At 32.9% G+C, this 12753-nt stretch overlaps 1 protein-coding gene across 1 annotated transcript; it reads right to left on the bottom strand.

Annotated features, from left to right (window-relative positions):
- Positions 1-2111: 2111 nt before the first annotated feature.
- On the bottom strand, positions 2112-6085 carry LOC149262122 (L-ascorbate oxidase-like). Its single transcript, XM_089383412.1, has 5 exons — positions 5590-6085; positions 5375-5467; positions 4801-5013; positions 3497-3655; positions 2112-3302 (listed from the first exon to the last, which is right to left on the bottom strand). The coding sequence occupies exons 1-5, from the start codon at positions 5872-5874 to the stop codon at positions 2340-2342; spliced, it is 1713 nt and encodes a 570-aa protein (XP_089239538.1). The 5' UTR covers positions 5875-6085; the 3' UTR covers positions 2112-2339.
- Between the last annotated feature and the right edge of the window lie 6668 nt (positions 6086-12753).

Here is a 12753-nt window from a genome sequence, read left to right on the forward strand (position 1 = left end):
ATAAAAGGGGATAAGATTGCAGTGGATTTATAAACCATAATGTCTCAGATAACTCCACCATGATCAAAAAAATAATTAAAATAAATTTGCAGTAGGTCAGGGAAATCTTCGATTCAAGATCCATGTATTATTGTCTCCCCATTTGAATTCATCTCTAAACAACTTTGATATTTCCTCCAAATTTGCCATAATCAATTCCCAATAAAACATTCATCATTTCATCGAGCATTATAAAACTTTGAAATCTACACGAAGGTCAATACTCTTCGTGAAGGATGATGTTTTATAAGAATTTATCATAGTGCCTAATCATATATATGTTAATATGTCAAAGGAGGTTCAAAAATCCTGGTTAGAATCTCAAGTCATTTCACCAACTCTAAGAGTTCCAAAATAAAGAAGAAGAATATGTTTCTCCTCTATGTGAGTTCAAAGTAATAAGATGGAAAATCAAGTTTCAAAATCACATTCAGAAGATATGATTGATCCACTTCCACATTCAGGTCAAAGCACATTGGACGATGAGAGTGTCAACTCGATCTCTATTTGAGAATTTCCATTTCTAGAGGTTAATGATTTGATAAGAATTATTGCCTACACATTACTAGAGGTTAAAATTCTTTTATCTTAAGAAGAATATCGAGTGCATTTTTTATATTAGTTTGGTTTTGTTGCTCACTCTTCATATTTATTTTTACCTATCATATATATATATAATTTGGGTAAAGGTATATGATGATTAGAATAAAATTTATATTAATAAATAATTCTCTGTTGTAAGATATGAAATCAATTATTTATTAATATAAATTTTATTCTAATCATCATATACCTTTACCCAAATTATATATATATATATATATATATATTTTGAAAGATTACATATATTTATTTTTATTCATTCTTACTATCAGATATAATGACTGTTTATGTAATTTCAAAAAGTTTGCAAATCATGTTCGAAACATTCTTGACAATTTGTCAAGTATCTTGTTCAAGCTCATTAACTATAATATATTTTTAAAAAGCTTAATTGATCTCAATTTTTAGACATTTCAAGCAATAATAATATGCAAGGCGTGCATTTTCAAGAAATTCATAAAACACTCTAACGCATGAAAGGGCCAAACTCAAAATTTTCAATAAATTCATAAAACACCTTAACACATGAAAGGACCAAACTCAATAGCATTCAGATTCAAGCATGAATGTATCAAAAGCATCATAACCCCACTAACCACACATTTGAAATTTTCGTATCCAACCATTAAATGGATCCATTTTCTCAGCAAGTTAATAAATAGACCCATTTTATAAAAACCTAGATGTATCAACAATGTAAGAATACTAAAAACATTACATAAAAACTCTCGAAATGATACAAAAAAATGATATTCCGCTTAGACAAACAAGTAAAGTCACTTGCATTATTTCTATTTGACAATATAGAAAACCCTTCAGTTTGATTACTTTATCCAGATGAGTTAGTGTTTTATATAGCATATCAATAGCATCTAGGTGTGGACCTTTAATTTGATTAGTCTATTCCCATAAGTTAGTGCTATATATAGCATACCATAATGATTTTGTGTGGATAGAAAATGTGAGTCTAAACCTTTAAGCTTTACATTTCCCTATAGGCTTAAGTATGCATAATGTAAGATTGCATAATATGAGTTGAGACAAATCCAAAACCAGAAAGCATTGCATGTTTATGTTAGATTCTAATTTTTAAATCTTCATATAGTAGATACCACATAGTGTAAGGCTTAATACAAATTTCTTTTATTTTCCAATAATTTAAAAGTTAAATAAATATCATCATTAACAAAAAAAAAAGAATTTCAATAGTCCATATTTAATGGTTACATGAGTAAAACATTAAAAAAAATGTACCAGTTAAACTAAACCTGAGAACCATGTCAACCCAAAAACACAAAAATATTATACTCATGAGAACCACGTCAACGAAGAAAGGATTTATATGTCCTCAACAAAGAGTTTAAAAAAGGTAAAATAATATGCCCAACCTGCACATAATTGGCCTCGCCTAACGTCATAAAAACAAAAGGAAGAAGCGTTATCTGATCGCAATTAAGATGCAAAGTGGTAAATAAACGTAGAATGGAGATAAAAGTTCCATGCCAAAACGTGTATAACTCAGAAGGTAACATGCTTTTCTATTCTAAACAAGCTGGACTCTACATCAACGAGCTATTGATGTACTGCCATTTATGCCGATATTTATTCCTATAATTAGTCGTCAAGTTTTAAATCAGACTATTCGCCAAAAGTATGCATGGAAGGAGGAAATGCCAGAAGATGATGATGCTTGCCCCTCAAGGAAATAACTTTCTTGTAGATCCACACCCCATAGTAAATCGGGGAAGGTTGCCAACATGTTCAATTCCTTGTGAGAAAACAATTCCCATTCCCATGTGTAGATGGGCTTCAAGGTGGCAGTGAAAAGCCCAAACCCCAGGATTGTCAGCCTTCAGCCTTATGGTAGTCCATCCATAAGGAAACAGAGGGACTGTGTTCCTCAGTGGAGGATTCCTGAGATTATAGCTGAGAGGGTCCTTGTCTGCATCAAATAAACCATCTCCATAACCCAAAATCCAAAAGCTGTGACCATGAATATGCCAAGGATGAATTTCACTATTATCTGGAATCAAAGTATTGGCATTCTGCAAAATCAAGTCCACTGTGCTATTCAACACAAAATTGTATATCATAGTTCCTATGGTTGCATTGGGATTAGGAGGAGGTTTGGTTATGTCATACCCTTTGATTGCCTGGTAATTCTGGGGAGCAGGACTAGACTCATCGCCAAGTCTGTATTTGAGGGAAGCCAGATATGGAGTTGATGGCAAGGCCAGTGAAACATTGTTGATGGCCCATTTGATGTAACCATCTACACGGTTTTGGGTATTGAGTAGGAAAATGCTTCTGTCGCTTTTAAGGGGAACAGAATGAGCCCGATAAGTATGGTGCCCCCTTCTGCTTACAATCTTTCTGCTGAAGTCCTTACTGTATGCAAGGTCATTCCAAGAAGGGCTGGGTGGAGGAACAGAGGGAGGGACAACTGTAGAAGGATTTGGCAGATAGTTTAATATTGCAAGCCCTGTAGAAGTTTTGGGAGGCCTTCCTCTTACGTTGAGAGCTGCCCAGTAATTTGTTGAAGGGTCCTGGTCTGCTGTAAGAAGAACTGAGTATGTTTCTCCTGAATATATGTCCAGATTCTGGACTTGTATGGGTTCCACGTAGTTGCCATCTGCTTCCACAATGGTCATTTGATGTCGCTGCAAATCAATAAAACAAATGTTTAGTGCATAATTATATACCAAATAAGCCTTCAAAAAACAGTCATTAACCTAAAAAGAAACGTACGAAAATGTATGGAGATGTATTTGTATATGGCCTACCATAACGAATATGAATGTTTCTCTACTGCGGATTTCGATTGGTGGACAAACTAATTAAGAGAGTACTCCACCTGAATAAGGAAATTGAGAGATGAAAGGGAAGCCACACTTGCTATGCGCAAACGGTAAGTTTTCCCTGCTCTGACAGAGAGAACATGTGGGGCGCACTGTGGATTCTTGCAGTTCCCTGTGGAGCAGTTGTACCTTCCACGTCCTTGGATCAGCAACGACTGCAAAACCAAAGTTCCCATTATTTGCATGCTGAAACTGATTGATGGTTCACTCTACCGCATACTCACTAGGTTAACTCAGTTGGATGACGCGATACTTTTGCCCTTACCTTTTTTGTTGTAATTTTACAGAAATCACCCAATTTAATTTTTTCACACTTGTAGGTTAGTTAAAGTCCATAAAGAAATGGGGTTCCTGAATCAAATATCAGGTTTCTATCAGCTTCGGCATACCTTCAGACATACCGTCCATCGAGAGGATAAGGAGATATTAAATATTATATTTTATTAAATCAAATTTACATAAGTTATTGAGAAGGTTTAGTATTATTTCAAAAATATCAAAACTTTTTAAGTATTAAAAATAATTAAACAAAGATGAAATTATAAAATAATCATAGAGAACGTTTCGTCCTCTAGCTCAAGCTTTATGGTGTGTTACTGTTCATATCTTATTGAAAATTGGTCTTTGCAAATGATATGGAATAATAAATATGAATTAATATATTTAAAAAAAATTATAATAATAAAAATGTTTGAAAAATAATAAAACCATCAACCAAATAAAGACAAAAAAAATTCACCAACCATCAACGAAATAAAGACAAAAAAAATTCACCAAATAGTCCTTCACTCTATAAAGAAACACCAAATAACCCATTACTTTATTAGTAAACATGTTAATTAACCCATTATTATTTTATTAGTAAATATGTTAATTAATTAATAATTATAGTATATTGCAATGGAGAATATAATTTTTGATACATTTATAGAAAATTGTTATTATTTTTTAAGTTCAGAGGATATAATCTGTCAGCACATTTATGAAAAATATTATTATAATAATAATTTAATTTTAAAATTATAGTAATTTAGCCTATAAAATTTTGAATAAGAGATCTATTCTTTTTGCAATCATTTAACTACTAAAGAGACAACCAAATATTAACCATTATAAATCTATATGAATATAGCCTTTAAGAAGCATCTATATATAAAAAAACCCATATTAGTTTCCAAGGTTATAGTAAACCTTCCACCAGTTTCATCTATGAGGCTTTGGCACTTCAGCAAACAGATTGCAAAAATGTATATCATTTGTATTGAGTATTGCTATGATGTTGTTAATATGTGAGACTCACTTGAGGTTCTCCAACCCAACGAAAAGGTACGTAAGAAAGACCGGTCATTTGCTCATACACACTTTGGTGCCACCAGTCGCTGATGATTATGCTCAGCTCCTCGTCATATTCAAATGGTTCGGATTCATTCTCACCGGTTTCAACTATGAGAGACCCATAAAGACCAGCAGTTCGCTGCATACCATGGTGTCCATGGTAAAAGTATGTCCCTGGCTGTTCAGCAACACAAATCCATTAAGCAATAAATTATGGAAAAATAACAAAACCTCATGATCAAGTGCAAATACTTATCACGAGTCTCATATCCATATGGTTACTCGTGGCTATTCTTATTATTTTTATCTTTATTACATGTTTTAAAATATTCTTGAAATTTACTGGATAAAAACTTAAGTTAATAGGCTTGGTTACTGTTCATCATATTCCAAAATCTATAATAAAATTAAATTCAAATGCTACACACATTAGATTACAATTATCCTTACAACTTATATACATTACAATTATCCTTACAACTTATATACAGACATGTAAAATCATGAAATGAAAATTGGATTATTATCTATAAATGAACCTTCTCTGTAAGGAATTTGTAGACAAAAGTCTCTCCAGGGTTTATGGCACACTGTGTAATGCCTGCAGTTCCGTCTGCCCACGGAGTCCCGATCTGCCATCATGACAACCAAATCAAATCCTATATAATTATAGCCCACACAATATAGTACAGAATCCATGATCAAAACATTGAAACTAGTGTTCATGCAGAATCCATATTGTCCAAAATAGGACCTGGTGGATGCCATGCCAGTGTATGACAACGCCTTCAGTGGGCATCAGATTCTCCACTTCCACAACAATTGTATCGCCAGCTTTGGCACGAACAGTGGGTCCTGGAAATTGCCCATTGATTGCAATAACCATTCTTTCCACGCAATCCGGTGACCAGAATTCATACTTTATCTGCCATCTGTAGTGCTTCTCCATTGTGCTCTTGCTTTGTGTCGCGCATGCTTGCATTGCCGCCGCCACCATCACCACCAGCAGACGCAAGAATCTACTTTCTTTGCACCCCATACTCACTCCGAAAAAGCAGATACTTGCACTTTTCTGCACTGTGTAGCCAAGTTTACTATATTATAAGGCTGCTTTCTGGCAATTATATTCTAACATATTCAATGAACTTTTTAAGATGCTAGAAATTGTAGGGTTTTGTCAGAAGCCGAGGAATAGATGCGCTTTTTTAATTGAATATGCACTTCTGGGCTTAATGGGGATTTGTATTTCTCTGTACCTGAACAGACAAACTGATTTAAAGGGAACAATCTGTCAACATGGTGATCAACTTCATAGATTGTAAATGAGATACACAAAAACATTTCCTATGCAAAGAAAACAAAATGGAGTACTTGAGAATATGTATACCTCACTGATGTGAATGCAATATACTGAAACTCATATCACGACGCTGGAGTGCTTTTGGAATAAAGATCCATCAATCAACCATGCTGTGGTTGATAAAAGCGCTTCTGTCCGAGCTTGAACAATACCACTCCTCATGTGTGAAGCGTGAGATTAAATAAGAAGCTTCAGAGGTGGGGTGAGTGCAGGTCCATTTTTCTGAGACGAAGCGGAAGGGAATGTTCTTCTCACTTTTAGGTGTGACAAGGAGTTGTGGAGGGCGGGGGTGAAATGAGTCAACCCAAGCAATCATATGACAGAAGCCATTTCAACTACGACTCCTATTTTCAGCGTGGGTCGATACGTCGATTTAAAGCAACCTCCTGTCACATATCGCAACTGTAAATACCAAATAAGTATTATTCAGGTATAAATCGTTGTTGCTTCCGGCTTCTTGAATCTCTCATGTCTTTATACTCGATAATTTATGTACAGTACACCAAAAGGTATAGCTCCATTTACAAAGCATATTCCATGGTTTCTTACAAGTTTAATTTCTATATACCGGAGTGAGCGGTGGTTATTCGATGAGGATTCAGTGGCCCATTACAGCATGAGATCGCTTCTCACATGAGCAACTAAGTCTTTATTGAGTGATGAATAATTATTAGGCCACGTAAACCAGGTTTACCTGAATTTAAGTGACTTTATGTGCTCACTTTATACTGTTTTCACATATAAACAAGGATGTCATTAAAAATCTTGAAAGTTAAGCAAAAGACTTTTTGAGTAAATCTTGAGTAGTGAGTGAATATATATAAAAGAAAGTGGATGAGTGAGACTAAAGTTTTAGTAGGATGAGAATGAGTGAGTTAAAAGTAAATTATATATTGAGATAGGGGAATTTGGTATGTGATGAGAATGAATGAGTTAAGAGTATATTATATATTGAGTGAGGGGAATTTGGTGGTGTTTGTAGAGAGCGTTAATTTTGATAATTATATTTTTAGGCGAATTTGTGTGTTTTGTTGGGGTTTATAGATGGTGTTAATTGGATTGTTACATGTTATTAATTTTTAGGTGAATTTATGGAGGGGAATTTGGTGGGGTTTGTAGACAATGTCAATTTCGATTATTACTACTATATCTTTAGGTGAACTCATGTGTCTCCCAAAGCATAATTTATATGATTAGTCATTTGAACCTCTAACCACATGTTTCAAAAAGACTTCATACCACTATAATTGTGAATCCAATTTTTTTTTAAATATAATATATATATATATATATATATATATATATATATATATATATATATATAAAATAAAATATTTTGCTATAAATTTACTTAATAAATTAAATATAATTTTCAAATGTATTATAATTCATGTTTTTAAAATTAAAATTAGTTACTTTCTTAAAAATTAATTACATTTTTAATTTTAAATTAGCATAATATAGATGGATATACATAATATCAAAAATATATTAAATATAGCATTAATTAAATAATTGTAATCTTCGTATTATAATTTATAACTAGTATATATTGAATATACTATTAATTATATAATTTATTTTCTTATTGTTTTAGTGTTTTAATCACATTTATATTATATTTTTAAAATAATATATTTTTTAATAAATTAAAACTTAATATTAAAAAATATATAAATGTTCTATCTATTATTAATTTAATAAAATTTTAATCATTCATAATCATAATACATATCATATAATATAAAGAAGTTGGAATATTGAATAAACTTATATATAAATAATTCTTATTTGCTATTTTAATTTGAAATTGAAGATTAAACTGTGTAGACATTTTCCAGTATATAAAATTTAAATTAAAAACTACAATTTTTAAAAGATAATATTTTTGATATATAACCAATCTATTTAAGTCAATATAAATTTAATTAATATAGAAACATCGAAAATTTTACCTTAACTGCTATTACAATGTTTTATTCCATTAATATAGCAACATCGAAAATTTTACCTTAAATGCTATTACAATGTTTTATTCAATTAATATAGCAACATCGAAAATTTTATTTTAAATGCTATTACAATGTTTTATTCAGAAAACATGAAAGGAAATTATTTTGAAGTATTTATGGTAGAAAAGAAGAGAACAAGTTAACCACGTGGAAACCAAACCTAGAGGGTAAATTGATATCAACATGGCTTCAAATTGGGTACATGAATTTTCTTAAGCAGTGAAAATATTTCGAAAACTAAATTTATGTACGTAACCGTTCCAGTCAGAAATGATGAACACTTGGACAACATGTACATAACACTCCAAATGAGAAACGATTGTTTGGCATATAGATTGCATGAATATGGAATTTTTTTAATGGATGGTGTAACTAATTACTCAAATGCTTCCTAAGTAAATCTCAATGCACATAACAGAAGGTAAATTTAAATATAATTGACCTTTGAATTGCGTATATAACTGTTAGAAAAAGTGGGAATTGACATCTAAATTTAAATTCATAAAAATAGTTCAAAACTAAATTTTATTTACATAATTATTTAAAATCAAAATGTTACAGGCTTGGATTCAAATTCCTAATATGTAAACTTTTAGAATAAATATATGTGATCTTTAATCTGTGCTTAAATTTCCAATGTTACCTATGACGATATGAGATCAAATTGTATTTCATATTATCTTTGTAATTATGTGCTCGTATTACATCACAATTAATACGTATTAATAAATTTCTAAATTTTTATTATTATTTTGAATGGGTAACTAATTTTATGTTTTATGGTGGGAGTTAGTTTAAGTAATTGATTTTTAATGCAATTAGGTGAGTGTCACTGTTACTGCAAAATACCATGTTAAATACAATTAGGAGATTGAACATGGGTCCAAAAGTATTTGTATTACTTATAATGATTAAAAGTACATAGAAGATCTCCATTATACACCAGTGGAGGAGACCAACTTTTGGTTAATGATAAGCTTACAATTCACTATAGCTAGCTCATTGGGAAAGCAAGCGTTCAAAACAATGGATTCTTCAATCATCATATATGTGTGAGAAGATAATTAGAGAGGTATGATAAAATAATTAGAAATATATATCTTGTAGCTATAGATTTTATAAGTATTGATAAAAGATTAACCAAGCTTTTTAATTAAGTAAATTTGTTAGGCTATTCTGACACATAGGAAATTGTTAAGTATAACTCAGTCTAGTATAAAGTTAGGTAAAGTGTGCTTCTTTACTTTGTACTTTTGTAACTTACAATCTAACGGTCACGATATGTTCTAGACATGAAGTGATCTAATGGTTCATTCTCTCCTCGGTATTACCGACATTTGACCCATGGCTTAACACTCGATTGGTCCATGATCTCTATTTAAATAGCATGGAAGGTCATTTGTAAGGTGATTGTTCATGATAGATGCTTATGTAATTTTCTTTCTATTACATTAATAAACTGCCTGAAGTGGCTGCGTTGGATCAGGGCATGGATTGTTTCTCTCTTTGAGGGTTTTAACCACGTCAAGCATACTGGTGTATTGAATTGTGATCAATTTATGACCAGTGTCTCTTGGTGTTCTATCTAAGGAACTTACCCTGTAAATTACCACATGGTATCAAAACTATTTGAGGGTCGCATCCGTTGGTGATCCAAATCCGAAGCTGGTACAACTGCATCTGATTGTCTTTTCCTAGATCTATTGTTTTTTACTGCTTTCGGGCCGAGAGAACTACTATATTCTGTTAGGAACATCTATTCCAGTGAGGATCCCCTTTCGTTTCACACGAAAAGGTTTCTGGTAGCCCTAGCTATGCCATTTTTAAGATGTGGAGGTATACAGTCTTCATTTGCAGTTTTAGTTATTTATCTCTCTATTTATTTCAGTTCATTTATCTCTCTGTTTCTATTACCGATTCTATACCTTTAATTTTTGTGTATTCTCTTTGCCTCACAACTCTGTGCGATTAGGAAGGAAGGATTTTTCTGATGGGTATGCTCTTTTCTGTAGTGCCTTAGTGTGATCTTGCAAAATCAGAAACATTGATCAAAATATTTAGTTTCCGGCGAAATCTAATTTTAAGCCGTTTAAGACTTGTTTTTTTGCATGTTCGTTTTGAGTTGTGTAGTTTTTTTTGTTTTGTAGGTAAAAAAAGGTTTTCCAAGTAAGCACACACCCCAAAGCTTTAGTAAGTGAAAAAAAAAAACTCTTCCTCTTTTCCAAAAATTACTAATGTATTAAACTAGCTCACTTGGTCCAAAGTTACTTTATGAGAATAGAGGTCTTGGGTTCAAGTCTTTTGATGTCAGCCTAAGCCGCATATACCCCAATGATGCAGCCTAAGCAACATATACCCACAGTATGAAAATAAAATTGCATGTCACACTATGTGTCCCAGGAATTTTGAGATTCCATACTTAGGAAAAATTTCGATAACCAAGGTTTAACTCTCCTTAGTTAAAATGCTTAAGCAGAAACTAATAAACCACATCTTAATCAGATTATACCTGTGGATTTCCTTACCGTCCGATCCACAACAAACCTATCCAATTATCGTCAACCAAATGCCACATAGCTGACGTATTCATTTCAACGTTTGACTTTAAGCGCTCCAAATCTCCACCGTCGATCTGTCCATCCAATCCAACGGCTATCACATCACCCACTCGCCAACTACCTTGGCCAATCTCCATTGTTGATCAATCCCACTCAATCCAATGGCTATCACATCACCTGCTCGCCAACTAGCTTGGCTGATCTCCACCGTTGATCAATCCTGCTCGATCCAATGGCTATTGCACAATCTCGCGTAGATAATTCCACGATCGATATCAGATTGAGAGCATGCAAGAAAAGTAGTTTTCTCTTGCTATGTGTCGGTCGCTAAGTTTAATCACGTAGAATTTAGAAAAACCTCTTTCCTCCTTTAGGGTGCGTGAGATATTTCTTACCATCCTTTCAAAACTGCTCCATCATTCTGCATGTTTTCAATTGTTCTGTTGACATGTGACTTGATGTGATTCATCCATCTATTAACTTAATCTCCTGTGATAAGATCTCCGCCGCTCATCCTCCATTAATCCTATTCGTTGATCCAACTGATCCAATGATTCTTGTGCACTATTACGTTCTTTTGTTTCTTACTATGCAATAGCCCATTGGGCTTTCTACCTGCGTATTTGTTCACGCCTTACGGTCTTCACTTGTTCGGATCTTGATTTCTTCTCTGTTACTTCACTTCTTCACTCCTTTATGCTTCCTTCATAAATCCTTAGGTTTTAGGAAACCTTACAACTATACCTTCGTTGTAACATTGAAGGTTTTCTTCAATACTTTCTGTGTGTAAAGTCGTGACACTCTTCTCTACACTTCTCTAATTCTACACATCTCTAACCTATGTTACGCAAAATTACTCTAGTCCACACACAATCTATAATTCAATTACTCAATACACATCACACAAACTCAGAAATTGAGTTATCTGTATTAATAAACAAACATTTACACAGGAATTTCTTCTTGGCCTGATCTTCGATATCAGTGGCCTTTCCTTTCCTGCCGTAGGCCTAACTGAGTAACTCTGACTAGCTGACTAACCTTCACTATGCCTTTTAGGCTTACATTTATACAAAAGGTTATATTAACCAATTCTGGTTCAGATCCGTAATCTGCTGAACTAAATCCTGAATATCCTCTAAGTCCACTTTTGACTCCAGTATTCCCTAAGAATCCTCTTTAATTCCACAAATCACAAAACCAATCCGTAACCTAAGACTTACAATTGATTTCCAAATCTCTCAATCCCCACTAATCACTCATCATCACTCATGTTCTCCTACATTCGAGATCATTTACAAATATTCTCATAATATCTAATTGATTCCTATTCCAATCACTCAAAACATCAATAATTACATTAATTTGATACATAGGAATCCAACTTCCTTGAAAACACAAGACTCCTAACTTAACTAGAATATAATGAAATTGTTGAGCTGAATGCTCCTGCATCAGACTTCCAAGGTTAAAATAATCATGATCTCATGATCATGTGCCTCTAACCTTTTTCTTCTTGGATCCCATAATTTGTTCTATAATTTGTCTTTGGTTGTTGTTGTTGTTTGTTGTGGTTCTCCAGGTTTGCACACTTTATGTTGCTTTACACCACTAGCTATACTTTCACAGTCGGTTGAGGTATTTCTCTTTTTGCTGCTCCTTGGACTTCTTACTGTTGTTTTCTTCCGAGGCACCTTCATCGTCAATCTTATTATTATTTCGATCTCTATGTCCAATTTATCTTTTGACTAATAATTACTTTGCCATTTGTTGTTGTACTCTTCCCACTCATCTTCAAACTGTTGTTTATTGTCTTCTCTTTGAATTTGTTGGATTCTTACTACTGCCCTTTCATCCTTACCCTCTCGTGACTTTCCGAACAACCTCTGTTCAATATCTGTAAATTTACTTTCAAAAAATGAATTGTCCTCCAAATTTCTTTGTACTTGATTCCTCTCAAATACATCACTATGTTGTTCATTGATTCC

The sequence above is a fragment of the Pinus tabuliformis genome, chromosome 6, assembly GCF_031772625.1.
Source record: "Pinus tabuliformis cultivar Carrire ecotype Pingquan chromosome 6, CPIR1, whole genome shotgun sequence".
NCBI lineage: Eukaryota > Viridiplantae > Streptophyta > Pinopsida > Pinales > Pinaceae > Pinus > Pinus tabuliformis.